This window comes from Cnephaeus nilssonii, assembly GCF_951640355.1.
Source record: "Cnephaeus nilssonii genome assembly, chromosome: 15".
Taxonomy (NCBI): Eukaryota; Metazoa; Chordata; class Mammalia; order Chiroptera; family Vespertilionidae; genus Cnephaeus; species Cnephaeus nilssonii.
In genome coordinates, this window is record NC_137086.1 from 68,475,576 (window position 1) to 68,492,176 (window position 16,601).

Below are 16,601 nucleotides of genomic sequence, written 5' to 3' on the forward strand. Positions count from 1 at the left end.
TTTCTCTCTCCCGGGGGGACCAGAAACCTCACTCTATCCCGGCGAAATCTGACCTTTCAGTGGTGGAGTGAAGAGCGCCTTTGAGTCCAATCGTTCGCGCCACCTGGGGAGCGGTGTTCTGGGTCTCACAGCTGTTCAGCAGTTGCTGCAGTTGTGAATTTTTCAGGCCTCCAACACAATCCACTCTCCCTTTCAAGATGGCGAGATTTCCCCCTGCTGCTGGAAGATTTTTGATTGCTGCTTCAATTTCGTTGGTAGTTATCAGCCTATTCAGGTTTTTTTTATTCTTCTTCATTGAGTTTTGGGAGCTTGTATTTTTCTAAGAATATGTAAATTTTGTCTAGGTTGTCCAATTTGTTGGAATAGGGTTGTTCATAGTATTTTTTCATAATCCTTTGTATTTCTGTTGGATCAGTTGTTACTTCACCTCTTTCATTTCTGATTTTGTTTATTTGGGTCTTCTCTCTTTGCTTCTTGGTGAGCCTGGCTAGAGGTTCATCAATCTTGTTTATCCTTTCAAAGAACCAGCTCTTGGTTTTGTTGATCTTTTGTATTGTGTGTTGTTTTTTTTTTTTTTTTTTTTGGTCTCTATGTCCTTTATTTCTGCTCTGATCTTTATTGTTTCGTCCTTCTGCTTACACTGGGCTTTTCTTGTTGCTCTCTTTCTAACTCTTTGAGTTATAGGGTTAGATAATTTATTAGCATTTTTTCTTGTTTTTTTGAGACAGGCCTATAGAATTATGAACTTCCCACTCAAGACTGCTTTCACTGTGTCCTATAGATTTTGGATTATTGTGTTTTCATTGTCGTTTGTTGCCATGATGCTTTTTATTTCTTCTTTGATCTCTCTGGTAACCCAGTCAATGTTTAATAGCATGCTATTTAGCCTCCAGGTGTTTGATTTTTTTTTCATTGTTTTTATTGTAGTTGATTTCTACTTTTATGCCATTGTGATCTGAGAAGATGCTTGATATGATTTCTCCCTTCTTGAATTTGAAGAGACTTTGCCTGTGTCCCAATATGTGGTCTATCTTTGAAAATGACCCATGTGCACTTGAGAAGAATGTATATTCTGTGGCTTTGGGGTGAAATATTCTGAAGATGTCAATTAATTCCATCTGATCTGATGAGCCATTTAGGATTTATGTTTCTTTGCTGATTTTTTGTTTAGAGGATTTGTCCAATGGTGATAGTGGGGTATTAAAGTCTCCTACTATTATTGTATTGCTGTCAATCTCTCCTTTGATATCTTCCAGAAGTTTTTTTGTGTGTGTGTGTGTGTGTATTTGGGTGCTCCTGTATTGGGTGCAATATGTTTACCAGAGTCATATCTTCTTGTTGAATTGCTCCCTTTAGTATTATGAAGTGGCCTTCCTTATCTCTTGTTATGCCTTCACTTTGAGGTCTAATTTGTCAGATATAATAAGTATTGCTACCCCAGCTTGTTTTCATTTCCATTTGCCTGAAATACCGTTTTCCATCCTTTCACCATCAGTCTGTGTGAGTCCTTTGTTCTGAGGTGGGTCTCCTGTAGATAGCAGATATATGGGTCATGTTTTCTTATCCATTCAGCTATCCTGTCTTTTGATTGGGACATTTAATCCATTTACATTTAAAATTATTGATAGGTAGTTGTTTGTTGCCATTTTTATTCTTTATGCCTGTGTTCCTTCTTCCCTTCCTATTTGTTCTTTTTTAGCAGTCCCTTTAGCACTACTTACATTGCTGGTTTGGTGGCAATACACTCCCTTAGTCCTTTTTTGTCTGTGAAGCTCCTGATTTCACCCTCAATTTTGATTGATAGCCTTGCTGGGTACAGTATTCTTGGATTCAGACCCTTGCTTTGCATGACTTTGTATATTTCATTTCATTCCCTTCTGGCCTAATGTGTTTCTGTTGATAAATCAGTCGACAGTCTGATGGGAGATCCCTTGTAGGTAACTTTCTCTCTCTCTCTGGCAGCCTTTAAGATTCTTACTTTGTTGTTGGTGTTTGCCAATTCAATTATAATGTGTCTTTTTGGATTCATCTTGTTTGGGACTCTGTGTGCTTGTTGGACTTGTGTTTTTTCTTCTTCCCAATATCAGGGAAATTTTCTGTCATTATTTATTCAAACAGGTTTTTTAGTCCTTGCTCAGTTTCCTCTTCTTCTGGAACCCCTATTATGCAGATATTGTTTCATTTCATGTTGTCCCAAAGTTCCCTTAGGCTCGCCTCTTGTTTTTTAAGTGGTTTTTTTTTTCCAGTTGCTGCTCTGCTTGGGTATTTTTTCCTACCTTGTCTTCTAGCTCACTGATGTGGTCCTCTGCTTCTTCTCGTCTAGTGTTAATGCTTTCTATTGTATTCTTTATTGCAGCAATTTCATTTTTCATTTCTTCTTGGTTCTTCTTCATTTCCTCTTGGTTCTTACACATATTGTTGAATTTGTCTTCCATCCTTTTCAGCGTCCTTATGACCATTGCTCTGAATTCTTTCTCTTACAAATTGCTTGCCTCCATTTCATTTACTTCCTTTTCTGGTGATTCCTCATTTTCTTTTGTATGGGAGCTGTTTCTTTGTCTCCCCATGGTGTCTGGTTATATAGCTCTCTCTTTCCTGTGTTGACTTAAAGGCACAAAATACAACACGACAAGACACAATGTACAGGTCACCAAACACAAATGTATTCACAGTACCAATAACCCCAAACAAAGGTGACCACCAGAGAATAGAGAATTAGGGGAGAGAAAAGAGTGCAAAAATGATACTGAGAAAAGGAAAAAATGTAAGAGAGAAAAGAAAGAGAAGAAAAAAGAAGGGGGAAAATATATGTGTATGGGGAGAAAGCTCCAAAAAACCAACAGCTAATCCAAAAAATGCAAACAACAAACAACAATTAATCCAAAAAATAAAACAACAAACACCCAAACAACAAACATCCAGCTGAATCTGAGGAGGCAGAGCTCTCTCCAGGCGATCTCTGACCTTTCCGTCCACGGATTGCCTCACCAGCTGTGTTTAATTCTCCAATTCGGAGTGGGTGTTATTCGATTCAGCTGTTCCTTCTATCTGCTCTGTGAGAAGGCACAGGTCCCATCCGCATATTCAATACCGCTTTGTATCCCCCTAGACCAGTGGTCGGCAAATCGCGGCTTGCGAGCCACATGCGGCTCTTTGGCCCCTTGAGTGTGGCTCTTCCACAAAATACCATGGCCTGGGTGAGTCTATTTTGAAGAAGTGGCATTAGAAGAAGTTTAAGTTTAAAAAATGTGGCTCTCAAAAGAAATTTCAATCGTTGTACTGTTGATATTTGGCTCTGTTGACTAATGAGTTTGCCAACCACTGCCCTAGACAAACTTTTTAGGCACCTGCAGCTGGGGAGGCTGGAGTCTCGGTGTTCATGGGTTTGCAGCTGAGGCAGCTGGTCCCTGGGCATTGTGGTTTTAGGGTCCCGGGAGGTATCCAAGGTCTCCCTGGTTGAAGGTAAGGCTGGGCTTCCGATCACAGCCTCTCTCCCTTTCAAGATGGTGTGGTCTGTGCAGCAGAGACAGCTGCTCTGGGAAATATTTCAGCAGTAGTAGAGGCTGCCCGGCCAGGGGAGTTTGGTCTGCCAGTCCCCAACAGTCCTGTGGAATATAGCTGTCCCTCACTCACAAATACAGACACTCCCCGCACGTCCACACACTCTCCTTTCACTCTTTCACTCACACACTATCTTGCAGCCTGCCATCCCATTGGCCACCATCTTGGCTCTCCAGCTGGGGCAATCTTAATACTGTGGGAAAATATTAATTATTATCCCAACAAAGATTCATAAAATAGCTTACTTGTGGCATAATCAAGATGTGGTCCCCAGCCGAAACCAGTTTGGCTCAGTGGATAGAGTGTTGGCCTGTGGACTCAAGGGTCCCGGGTTCGATTCCGGTCAAGGGCATGTGCTTTGGTTGTGGGTACATCCCCAGTGGGGGGTGTGCAAGAGGCAGCTGATTGATGTTTCTCTCTCATCGATGTTTCTAGCTCTCTGTCCCTCTCTCTTCCTCTCTGTAAAAAATCAATAAAATATATTTAAAAAAAAAAAAAGATGTGGTCCCCAATCCCACGATGATCTGTGATCATTAAAGAACCACAGACATAGCTAAGTCACACCCAGAACGTCGTGGCGCTTTCTCATTGGCAGTGTGGCAAGAGCCTCGGAGCTGATGACTGCACATGGACTTGCAGGCTGAGCTGAAACCATTTCCCTCTGAATAGCATCAGTTCCATTTGGGAAGCATTTTTTTTTACGCAAAGGTCACATAAAATTCACTCATTAATGGCCATTAGAAATGCAGTTGCTAATGATAATCAATATGGAAACAATCACAATAGAAAATAAAAGCAAAGGAATTTCTCCAATGCCATGTCAGACTGAGAAAAAAACTGTGTCCTCAATATTTCATAGAAACAAGAATGGGAAAAGAAAGCATACTATAAAGATCTTTCATACTACAAAGATCTTTAAAAGAACTACTTTAAAAATGCATTCCTAGAGAATGTTAGCCACAGAAATTAAAACTTTCTTCTACAAAAAAAGTAGTCAAATGTCAATCCCCTATATTTTCACCTAGAAGTACATATGCCTGTATTAAAAATCAGAAACTTTGGGGATACTGATAAGCAATAAACGTGATCTTTAACTGCTTAAAAGTAGCTGGATTGCCTTTGAAATGAGCTTTAACAACTTGAATCACAGGCAGTTATTGGAGAAGAATCAAGAGGATTCATTGGCCTCTTTTAGTCACGCTTCCACATTAATTCAGTGTCAACTCATTTCAGCTTTCAATGGTGTAGGGAAGGCCAAAGAATCGCATAGTCAGAAAATGCATTGTGAAGGAAGTTAAAGAGAATAGTTAACTAGAATCAGAAAAATTCTCTGCAGGATACACTGTAGACAAAGGGCACTGTTCAGCAAGGGCATCTACATAGAACTAGAAAGTGAGATTCACTAAATGTTAGGGATGGTAGCATCAGCTTACTCACTCTATTTTCAGTGGGTATAAATGAGGTCTGCTGTAGTTCATTGTCTGCCAAAGTCAAAGGTATTAGACAGAACTCAAACTCAGACTGACAGTAGGTATAACACCTGAAGCTGAAGACACTCACAAACATGGGACAATGGGACAGACGTGTTCCCAGGCAGGGAGGCGAGCTCTGGGAAGGCAGGGAGAGCAGTGCTAACTGGAGAGATGGGACAGCCTGGCGCTTGGGTAGGGATGCCTGGGTCGGCAGCACCACTAGGAAGGTAAGCCAAGTCCCATGTGCCCAGAAGAAAGATCAGAAAAGAAACTTGATAAACTATGTGTTTACTATCATTTCCTAAAAGGAAACGGCAATTCTTGACAAAACATAAGTTGTCTTCTGCAGATCTGCACAGGAACATGGACTGCAGCCGGACAACACCACCCCCCCCCCCCGCCGCCCCCGCCCCGGCAAGGCCTTCTGCTGAAGGTGCACAAATAGTCTTCATATAAACATGTCTTATATTAGACTACGCGGTAGTAATATTCACAGCATTCTATTAAGCTTCAAAGGTTTGAAAATTCTTCTAATGGGCAAAGGCATTCAGGTTTATTGTTTCTCATTCCTTTAAATGAGAGATAATTTAATAGAGTAAAATATAAGTTTAAGTGAATGTTTTAATGTGTTTTGATAAATATAAACATCAATGTAACCACAAGCCATGAAAAATGGAACATACTCATCCCTGTCGCTCCAGAGAGGTCCGCCCCCACCAAAGCGTCCGTCACTACAGAAGGAAGCGAAATCATAACAGCATGCAGTCTCTTCTCTCAGCTGCTCCACTCAGCGTGACTGAGAAACCGTCCTCCCCATGTGGCACATGCAGCAGCCCCCTTCTTTTCGCTGCTCCGCAGTGTGGCAATGGATGAATATGCCACAACCTGTTATTTACCCGCTGGTGAACGTTGGGGCTCTTTCTAGGTTTGGGCTATTATGAATCAAGCTACAATGAATAGTTTAATTTGTGATTTCTAACTCAAATATAGTCTTGAAATTATAAATAAATTTCCTCATACAAATGGTTTTGAAAAAAATGGCAACAAAATCTTTTTTACAAAACATGATCTTGTATCAAACTGATAAAATGGCACTGGGTTTATTGATGCTCTGGCAGCCCCTGAAACACCTGCTCAAGCTAAGCCGCCAACACCCAGCAGCCCCACTAAGAATACAGTTAAATTAAAAAACCACTGCCTTGCATTATCTGCCTCAAACACCAACTTGTCAACAGAACTTTGGACAGCCATCCAATGGTGCTCACCGAGCAGTTACACTCGCCAAGGGCCAGGAGCACAGGCATTTTTTTGTGACTGGTTATTTTCAGTTCCTTAATTCTCTTTTTAAGCTTCATTATGTAATATTTGAAGCTAGAAAATATGACATATAAAGGAATGTCATGAACTCTCATAAAATGAACCGCCAACCGAGGAACCAGACCACCACTCTTGAACCAGTTTTTTCTGGAATTCCTTTGGAGAGTCGGCCCTCAGATAGTCAGGAAGCAGCTTTAGGCTTTAAATTCAAGGACGAAATTTCTAGGCCTGAAAGTGCTACGCTTTCTGAGAAGTGGCAAAGGATTTGACCCTTTGAGATGGAATCACAGTGCCCCCAAGTTAGGGATGACACTGGAGTCCATTACAATTAGTTGATTTGAGCCTTACATTCATACAAGACTTTGGATAATGCCTATAAATGAAGTTATCTATAGAGCCATTACCTTCCTGCAGTATTTTAAAAGTATAGAACAATAATGTGTTAAATGTAAACACTCAAAAATGCCACAATGCTTGCAAACCAGTTTTGACATGTATTAACCTTATCTGTACCAGGAATCTTGAAAACGGCAGCATGTGCGGCCTTTCTCACCTTCCCAGGAGCCCTGCGTGCCATGCGCATTCCTGCAGGCAGAATTCTCCCGTCCATTCCTGGGGCAAAGTGTATACTTTTTTCCTAAATGTTATATGATGGAGAAAGAAAATTTTGCCAATCCTACATTTTCTAAAGAGTAATATTTATCCTTATATTGTAATATACTTTTAAAGCAGTCTTGTATATATCATTTCTTTCATTAAAAATTTAGCTCTAAGGCCCTAGCAGATTTGGTTCAGTGGATAGAGCATTGGTCTGCGGACCAAAGGGTCCTGGGTTCGATTCCAGTCAAGAGGACGTACCTGGGTTGCAGGCTCCTCTCCAGCCTGGGCCCTGGTCAGGGCTTGTGCAGGAGGCAACCAATCGCTGTGTTTCTCTCACATCGATGTTTCTCTCTGTGTTTCACCCTCTCCCACTCTCTCTAAAAATCAATGGAAAAATATCCACAGGTGAGGATTAACAAAAAAACAAAAACAAAAAAATTAAGCTGTAGGAACATAAGCTAGAACCTCTTAAAAATAATTAAAATTGTTTTTGTAGTAGTTCTTTTTTCTTTAAATTAATATGCTATTGCTTTTTCTTATAATTATGCTCAGTTTTATATATCATATTTCAGAAATCATAAAACTAATGCATAATGGCCAACCATAAGCATTCTCGGCTTATCTCCATTCTTCATTTTCTCAGAATCACTTTTCCATTAATTTTTCTTCAATTTTCTAAGATAGCCTGAATAGTTTATATAGCTATAATTCCATAACTGTATATTTTCATTATATCTAATTCTCAAATATTCATTGCTGCCCATACTTCATCATATTACTTTCCAAATATATTAAATGCCTCTTCCCTTTCATTTTCTGGGCTCATATTTTTATTTAATCACCAAACCTCTATAATGTCTATCAGATTTCTCAATATTCATTATTTTCTTAGATTGGCATAATAATTTTAGGCATTAAATATCCTGTACATTCAATTCTCTGTACTCTCTTGAGAAACAATTATTGATAGAGAATGATCACAAGTGTTTATCCATCTCTACAAGTACTTAGGGATTTTATCTGAAAAGCAGAGTTCATTTAATGCCAAGAAAGTGTTTAGTCTCAACAACTGAGTTTCAGAAAGTAGAAGTGGTTGGAGATCACAGGCCTGCGTTCCGGCTGCCCTGGTTCTAACTAGGTTTACTGTCTGGAAAGTTGACACTTAATTGGTTGAATAACCTTAAACAAGTTTTTTACTTATTTCTCGGTTTTTTATTGGAAAAATAGAGATAACACAAGTTCCTGCCATAGAAAGCAGCCATGAAGAATTATAGGAGGTAAAGCCCTCGCAGGCAACTGGAACCCGTGGTCAGCACTGGCCAGAGTTATATCCATCATTGTTATTAAGCGAATGGCTAGCAAATAGTGTCCTCTAAAATGTCTCAGAGCTTCAGAACTTCTCATTTCTGACTGGCCTATTTCAGGACTGGCCAAGAGGTAACTTGCCACTCGGTCTTCCAGTTCTGAGATTTCATGAGAGAAGTGAGGGGAAAGTTGTTTCAATAGCTTCTGCCAACGTCTTACTGGAATTGCCCACCAGGGGGCACCAGGCCCCTCACAGGCCCATGACGGAACACTGGGGAAATAACATCAGGTGAATCCAGACTTGTGTGTATTTGTATGAAGGACATTCTGCTTCAAGTGGCCAGTGAAGCAAACCTCCTGCCCTCCCCAGCAGCCCTGTATAGGCCATCGCCCCCTCCCAGGACTCGGCACATGTCGACCTGATCACGCAGATGGATCTGTTCCTTTGCATTTATCTTTCTACATGAGAAAGTGTAAAGAAAAAACGTCCTCAGAAAATCATAACAAAATTTCATAAAGTAACCAACATGCTTTAGCCACTCACTAATAGTTTTTTTGTTTGAGCAAAGTGACTATTTGGGGGAAGGGTATGGAATGAAAAAGAATATTTACAAAGAAATGAACTCCCTTACAGTACGGAATAAACAGATGTTAATGATACACATACTTTGGAAAAGGAAAAAGGAGCAAGTGGACACTCATTCTGCCTTTTCTCCGTGACAATCCTAATCCCAAACCAGAGGTCCTATTTCTAACCAGACAGACCCTCTCACCTGACACATCTGAGACTGCCTTTCGGAGTGAGATTCATTATGCCCCATAATAACATGGCATGAAAGGAAAGGCGTTCATTTGCCAGGCCTGCCGCTCCGGCTCTCCGGGGAATGGCGCAGACACATGTTTAAAGGGGGTAGGGAGCACTTATTCAAGTTGGAAGCTCACCTTTTTCCAGCAAAGTTTCCCCAAAGCTGTTCCTGAGCTGGCGCCTCCCTCGCCAGACTCCCAGGGCAGGAGCTGGGCCCTAACCAGGGCGCCTCCCAGGGCCACTGACCTGCCCCAGGGAGCCGAGGGGAAACCCGCTCCTCTTCCTCGTGGCCGCCCGCCCTGCCGAAGCCTTCATGGGGCCAAGATGCTGAGACTCCAAGACCTGCGCTTGACAGTCCCTTCCGCAGCCTTGCCCGGCCCGCCGCCCCCCTTAGTACCAGACCTTGCCATGGGCGCCCCAGGGGAGCCCGGTCAGGACGAGCCTGCATCCACCCGTCTGTTAGGCACATTCCAGCAGAGCCTTGTGAGGAAAAGTAAACTTGCAAGGATGCACCTGATTAAGAAAAGTAATAAGGCTTTAAAATATTTCTGTGAAGCCCTAACCTGTTTGGTTCAATGGATAGAGCATTGGCCCACGAACTGAAAGGTCCCAGGTTCGATTCCAGTCGATGTTTCTAACTCTCTATCCCTCTCCCTTCCTCTCTGTAAAAATCAATAAAATATGTTTTAAAATAAAATATTTCTGTGAATAAAAACCCTTCACAGCTTCTTCCTCTTTGATATGAACCAAGGGTGACTTATTCTGCACTTGACATTTATGTAAAATGTCAGGTGAAGGACATTAAAATTCCCCGTGAAAATCTGAAGGAAGGCCTGCCCACGTTATAATAGAACAGTGTCCAAAACAATAACTTTCCAGAACAAATCCCTACGTGTGGCAGCTGGGGGCACGGAGTGCTGGCCCAGCAGGCCGGTTCCCATCCCAAGAGAGGCCAGCTCTGGGCGCGTGGGTGCGGGCCGTGTGTTGGGGGAGGGGCCGTCAGGGGGCAGGTGCCGGGCCTGTGACCCAGCAGCACGACCCCCGCCCCCCCCCCCCACAGGCCACGCGGTGGGAGATTTGCTGCGAGAAGTGCCTCTGCTGATCCATGAGCACCCATTCATGGCGCACTCATCACCTCTGCTTCCCACCTGCTCCTCCAAGGAGCCAGCGCTGCGAATACAACGGCCAGCCCGGGGCGCTGGCGGAGATTCTGTTCCTGCTGGGAAGCCCTGCTCGGGATTTCTCTGGAAAGCTCCTTCCCGCACACTTCCTGGCCAGAACCCCTGGCCTCAGGCTGTGGTCCTCACTCCTGCCCTGGGCTGCGGCAGGAGAGAGAGAGAGAGAGAGAGAGAGAGAGAGAGAGAGAGAGAGAGAGAGAGACATGGCAGGGCAGGTGCGGGGAGCCCGTGTGTGGCCATCTCACAGAGAGAGAGAGAGAGAGAGAGAGAGAGAGAGAGAGAGAGAGAGAGACATGGCAGGGCAGGTGCGGGGAGGCGCTGTCAGGTGGGAGCGCTGGCCGGCCTCGGCCTCCGCAGGTCTCTCCTCGCCCTTCCTGCTCTCAGGCGCCCCCACGTCCAGCGCCAGGGGCCAGGTGCTGCCTTATGGGAGGAGGACGGGAGCCTCCGAGCCGCTGTCTGGGCCACGGGACAGGGAACCCGGGATGCAGGCCGGTATGCACCCAGCACCGCCCTCTGCCCCACGCAGGGAAAGTGCTCTGAGCAGCTGCTACCAGTCCCTGGTCTTTGGGAAGAAAACGGAGAACAAGCCGCACATGGGATTTCCTTCTGAGGCGGCCCCTGCAGACAGGAGCACGCCGCCTTCCCTTCAGCGCGCACCCCTTTTCACGGGCTCGCCCTGCCTTCAGGGAGCATGTCCTCCGCCGGGCGGGCAGGGGCCGCGGGAGGGTGCGTTTCTGTCCCAGGCAGAGCACTGCGCCTCCCCGCCTCGCTCCCCGGAGCAGCTGTCTGGGAGGAACAGCAGGCGGGGCAGCGGCCAGGCCGGCCTTTGCTCCACCACCTTCAAGGGTCTGATGAGGCCCGCGGAGGCCGTTCCTCCCCGCAAAGCATCCTGGGCCTAGAACAGGGCTTCCGTACCTCCTGACTCACAAGATGCCTGTGCAGCCTCGCCAACAGGGATTTGGGAGGTACCGGCTCCTCCTTCAGCAGAACTTGATCCCAGTGGGTGTTCGGGAGGAGGTGTTTTCAGGCGTGGATTGCGGGTGTACCCCGATATGACGCTGGTCAATAACATTTCTGGTGTCCTGGCTTACATCCATGCCAGCGTCCCAAGCTTCCAGACCATGTCGTCACCCCCGCTTGCTCACTTAGAAGTCTTACTGATGAACACCAGTTCCTACATAGATGTCTCTTTGCATGGGCATTAGAAATACCCAGCTCGGTAGTCATGTTCTCCTCAGACTAATGCTTGGTAATGCAGTGTGTGGCCTGTGCCGTGGCGGTGCGGGATCTACCCATCCGCTTTCTGCATCTTTCCTATCGCCTCCAGGACCACAGGGTCAGGAGAAGACAAGATGACCCCTTTGTATGTAAGCTTCTCCAGAAGTCCACATGGAAGCCAATGTCAGGGTGAAGGGCGATAAATCCAGATGGAAGGAGACTTGACTTGGGGTGGTGAATACACAATATATAGATGATGTATTAGGGAATTTTAAAAAACTTTAAAATGCAAAAAAAAAATCACCAATTGTTTAAGCATTGTGGTAGGGGGGAGGGGGGGGTGAGACTGACGGAAATAGAGGCTTGGCTTCAAGAATGCCCTGACAATTCCATGCACACAGTCAGACGGAACTCCCTGGGAACACAGGCCGGGCCTGCCTGCCCGAGGGGGCATCTGCCCAGTGCAGGGAGTGGCAGCCCATGCCCCGAAGCCTTGCTCTGAGCCTGTTTCCAGAGTGAGAGGAACACCATGGCCCCACCCCTCACACCAGCTGCTGGAGCATCATGTCCAGCCACACGTGGAATGCCCCCCAACCTTCTTGCTGATGCCAATGAGCCGTCCTGTGTGTGCACGCCCAGCAGTGCCATCTGCAAGCTGGTTCTGCCCTGTCCTGAGGCCATCTGTCCAAATAAAGACCGTGTCCAATCCTGTTTGTGGCATTGACAAGGCAGCCAGAGAAACCCGTTCCAAGCTGCACCTGTTCCTCACTGCCTGTCCGAGGACAGCGGGTGACACCAGGCAGCCTGGGAGACTCGCCTAGGCCGGGAATGACAAAGCAAGGCCTAAAACTAAAGAGATTTTGGAATACTAGGTGCATGGAATGAAACCTCTTCATTTTTAAAATATAAAATATGACCAAGGAAAGCATTATAAATTCAATTTAACTCAGTAAATGGCTATATGCACGGTTAGGTATTTAATGCGGTACAGAAAAAATTTGGCTGAGCAACAATCCTAGTGATTATTTCATATTTCATATTCTTCATCTTTGTATAACATAGCATGTAAATTTCCATCTTCAACTTTGAAAAAAATAAGTTGACTTTCATATTATCTGGGAATGGTAATAACAGAGAATTTAAATATTTTTAAAATTCTTCTGTCAATAATTACGCAAGTTTAAGGATGATTTACTGGCCTGCAGCTGCTTTAAAAGTTTGTGTTTCATGATGGAAATTGCAACTAGAAAGTAAACTTTAGTTACTCCCAAGTACACCATTTTCCTGTCTGAATTGCTAAGATGAACAGTAATATTGTACCTCATCCAACAGAATGCCTTCCTCTGTTCTTGGGAAACCAGCAGTCCTACATAAACAATAAGGAATTGGGCAAGGAAGGAAATTAAATTCTTAAAGGAAGTGCCCTCATAATTGTAGTTCGGTGGCTTGCAGAATGGGCTCCCAGAACACCTCTGGACTCCAGGGTCTTTGCATGAAGACCTGAGCAGGGAGGATCTCAGTCCCATACCCACATGCAACGAAAGATTCACTGAAAATGAAAATACAGTTGTCACAGGCACATGAATACATATCAAATGCCTCTGCAGGGTTCTTGGACAACTGTAATTCTTTTTAAAAAATTGTATTAAAGTCTAGTTGGTACACAATATTATATTAGTTTCAGGTGTACAACATAGTGATTCCACAGTTATATACCTTATGAAGTGATCACCTTAAAAAGTCTAGTTGGATATACTACTTTTTCACACAATTATCAAATGGCTAAATTTTTTCCAAAAGCACTAAACATAAACACACACACAATTCCCTAAGACCAGACTCAAGACCAGAACGTTTCTGTGTTTAAATCAATTATGCTGCCCTAGTTGGTTTGGCTCAGTGGATAAAAAGCATTAGCCTGCAGACTGAAGGGTCCTGGGTTTGATTCCTGTCAAGGGTACATGCCCAGGTTGTGGGTTCAATCCCCAGTAGGGGGCATGCAGGAGGCAGCTGATCAATGATTCTCTCTCATTATTGATGTTTCCATCTCTCTCTCCCTCTCCTTCCTCTCTGAAATCAATAAAAATATATTTTAAAAAAATAAATAAGTAAATAAATTGTGCTGCCCATGTGTTAGTACTAAACTACTTCTATTATACATTACCTTTATTGACGAAGATTCAAAAAGAAAATCAAGGAATGAGAAGGAACAAATATTTACATATTTTAGCAGGGAGCTGTTATTTCTGGGAAGACCAGGGAACATGTGTACCTTAACTAGACCTTTGAATGAAATGAGGGTAGAATGTGTTTGGGAGAGAAAAAACATGTGGTAAAGAAGATCCCAAGTCATAAGGAGCTTGGTCTTAAGGAATTATGAATTAAAGCAGGGAAACGACATGCCAGATACAAAAGACCACATATTGTGACTCCACTTATATGAAATGTCCAGAAAAGGCAAACCTATAGAGACAGAAAGTCGATTAGTGGTCCCTGGGGGCTGGGGGAGTAGAGGAGAGGATGAGGTTTCTTTGTGGGCTAATAAAGATATCCCAGAATTAGATTCTGATGATATTTGAACTACTCTGTAAATGTATCGAAACACTTTAAAGTGGTAAATTTTATAATATGTGAATTGTATCTTAATTGTATCTTAGTGTAAATGGGTAAATCTGGGCCCTTGATACAGGCCCTTGAAGACCAGTGAAGAACATAGTTGAAATGAAATGAGTTAAACAGGCTCTTGATCTCAGAGAGTTTGTTTTTGAGCTCCCAGAGCAGAGGATCCATATCTGACCATTCCGTTTATCCCCTCTGCAGAACTAAGCACAGCATTATATAAAATGCGTGCTTAAGGAAACTATTTGATAACTGTCCATTGATTAAATCATGGCCAGGTTCCTGCACTGTCTTAGCCATGATGATAAATAAAGACGACAAAGCTCTCCATCCCACTCCTTCCCTTTGCTGCCACTACCTTCTCTTGTAGAAACACTCTGTCCTATGGTCTAATGTGACAGTATAGTGTAGTCACATAAAGCTCAGTCTAAGTCACACTGACATTAGTTTAATTTTCTAGAATTGCCATCTTTACAAACAACCTTGAGCTCACGTTTTCAAGTTAGTGTTCTGGCTTTTACTTCCTAATTAAATGAAAAGGGCTTAAAATTCACAAGACTTGCCTATTCAGTTATTTTTTGTTTGTACTATGATCATTTCGGTAGGAATCAGAAAGACTAGTTGGAAAGCTGACTAAAATACCTGTAGGTTTTACAATGAGGAGGATTGTTTAGATAACGCACACAAATCACACTGGGAAAACCGAATGCGGACATTGTAGGCGATGCTTTTCTCCTATGGGCGACCGGGCATGAGAGCATCATCATGCGGCTGCCCCTGTCAGAGCACACAGAGGACTTCCTCTGTGTCCTGAGTTACAGAGACAGGAAATTAATAGGGTCAATATGCTCAAAGGCTCTCAGAGCACAGCTTTCCCTCGAATGTCCTCTCTCACATAATGTGGACACAGTGAGCCAAGACTGCCATGCTGATCGGGTGTGTTAGCATATGGAAAATGCCAAGTCCCTAGAAAAGTGTCTGAGGCACAGGTAGCACTTAGAAAGATTACACATGAATATAATTGTATTCCTACTGCTGGAGGCCTCCTCCCTGAAACTATAAACAGCAAATATATAATACAGAGGACCCAGGGCGAGAAAGCATGCCCGTAGCACTTACATACCTGCAGCAATATATGAGCTCCCGCCGACCTTGTAGAGAATGTGGCTGGCGAAGGGGGCTGCACAGATGATCAGGAAACTCGCGGTCACGACAGCGACTACCCCCAGGAGCATGAGGACAGCCCAGAAACCACGGTAAACTGAAGATCCCAGGAGAAAAGGAGAAAAGAAAAACACACTTAGACTGTGAACACAACAGATTGCGGCGCGGTGAGTTTCTTGCCCCTTCATTTTTCTAATTGCAGCACAGCACTGCCAGGTGGGACCCAGGCTGTGGGTCCTGGCTTCTCTTTAAGTGGAAACCTCACCAGGTGACTTTGGACTCAGTGAAGTCAGCCTTCACTCAACTCACGCTCAGGGTGTGCACCACCCACATGCTTAGTAGACTTTGGGAGCTCAGTTTCCTGACCGGATGTTCCGCTTTAGAAGTGCAACACCTCAAGCTCTAAAAGAATTCTCTTGAGTGAGTACCCATTGGGTCACCTAAAGGTGCTTCAGACCAAATGTACAAAAGACATGAAAGGAATTCGCATGCATAAACACTGCCAGTTACTTCCTGCTAAGATAATTTTTATAATAAAAACAAGCAAAGTCAAAAAGAACACTTTTGTAAACAGATTGATTTTTAAATTAGATATATCTAAGATTTATTCTTTCTATCAATCTTTATTCTTAAAAAGGTTCAAAATGAGAAGTTATAGTGATCTTTTATTTAAAGACCAGCAAGATTGAATTAATGGATACAGCTGGTAGAAAATAGATTGTGGTTTTGGTGATATGTTCATAGTAATCAAATAAAGAGGAATCCTAATGATCAATTTTGAACAGAATAATTACCAATCTATTAAACAAATGTATCATTTCCCAAAGGCTAAAACACAAAAATAAATTCCTTTTGGTATAAACAAGGGAAAGCTCTGTGAATCATATTAAAATTATAATTTTTATGCAAACATAAAAAAGTTATAATGAAGCAAAGAATGTTTTTCCTCAACAAGCCCACCTGGCAAAGAAAAACATATGTCAATCAACTGGAATCTTAGAAAAAAATGCATGGGAAGATGGGAATTTGAAGAGTCGTGCAGCTGAATGGGAAAAGAAAGCTGGGGTTCTTGTGTGAATAACTCAGTCTTGAAGGCAGGAATAACAAGTGGAATTTACCTCAAAACCAATGCTGTTGATTTTCATTCACTTTATGTGCCTCATCATATCACATGGCAGGTTCTGTGGCAGGTGTGAAGGGTAAAAACGTTAATGAGAGGAGCCCATTCTGCCCGTCTCCTGGTCACACTAAAACTGGACAATCATGGCAAAGACCTAGCTGAGGACTCCAGAAAGCAAACGATAGCAAGTGGATTAAGGAAGGAACTCGAATCTGTAGCTGAGGTCAACTCAGCTGCAAAGA

General features: G+C 43.4%; 1 protein-coding gene across 2 annotated transcripts in view; it reads right to left on the reverse strand.

Annotated features, from left to right (window-relative positions):
- The window catches only part of TMEM182 (transmembrane protein 182), a gene marked incomplete at both ends in the record, with an annotated part of 76,270 nt that overhangs the window by 18,326 nt on the left and 41,343 nt on the right, over positions 1-16,601 (reverse strand). The window contains one exon of one of the 2 annotated variants that reach the window (XM_079791660.1): positions 15,199-15,336. The exons of the other annotated variant lie outside the window; for it this stretch is intronic. Within the exon in view, the coding sequence (XP_079647786.1) occupies positions 15,199-15,336 (138 nt within the window). The remainder of the gene's footprint in view (positions 1-15,198; positions 15,337-16,601) is intronic. 2 annotated transcript variants of the gene reach the window in all.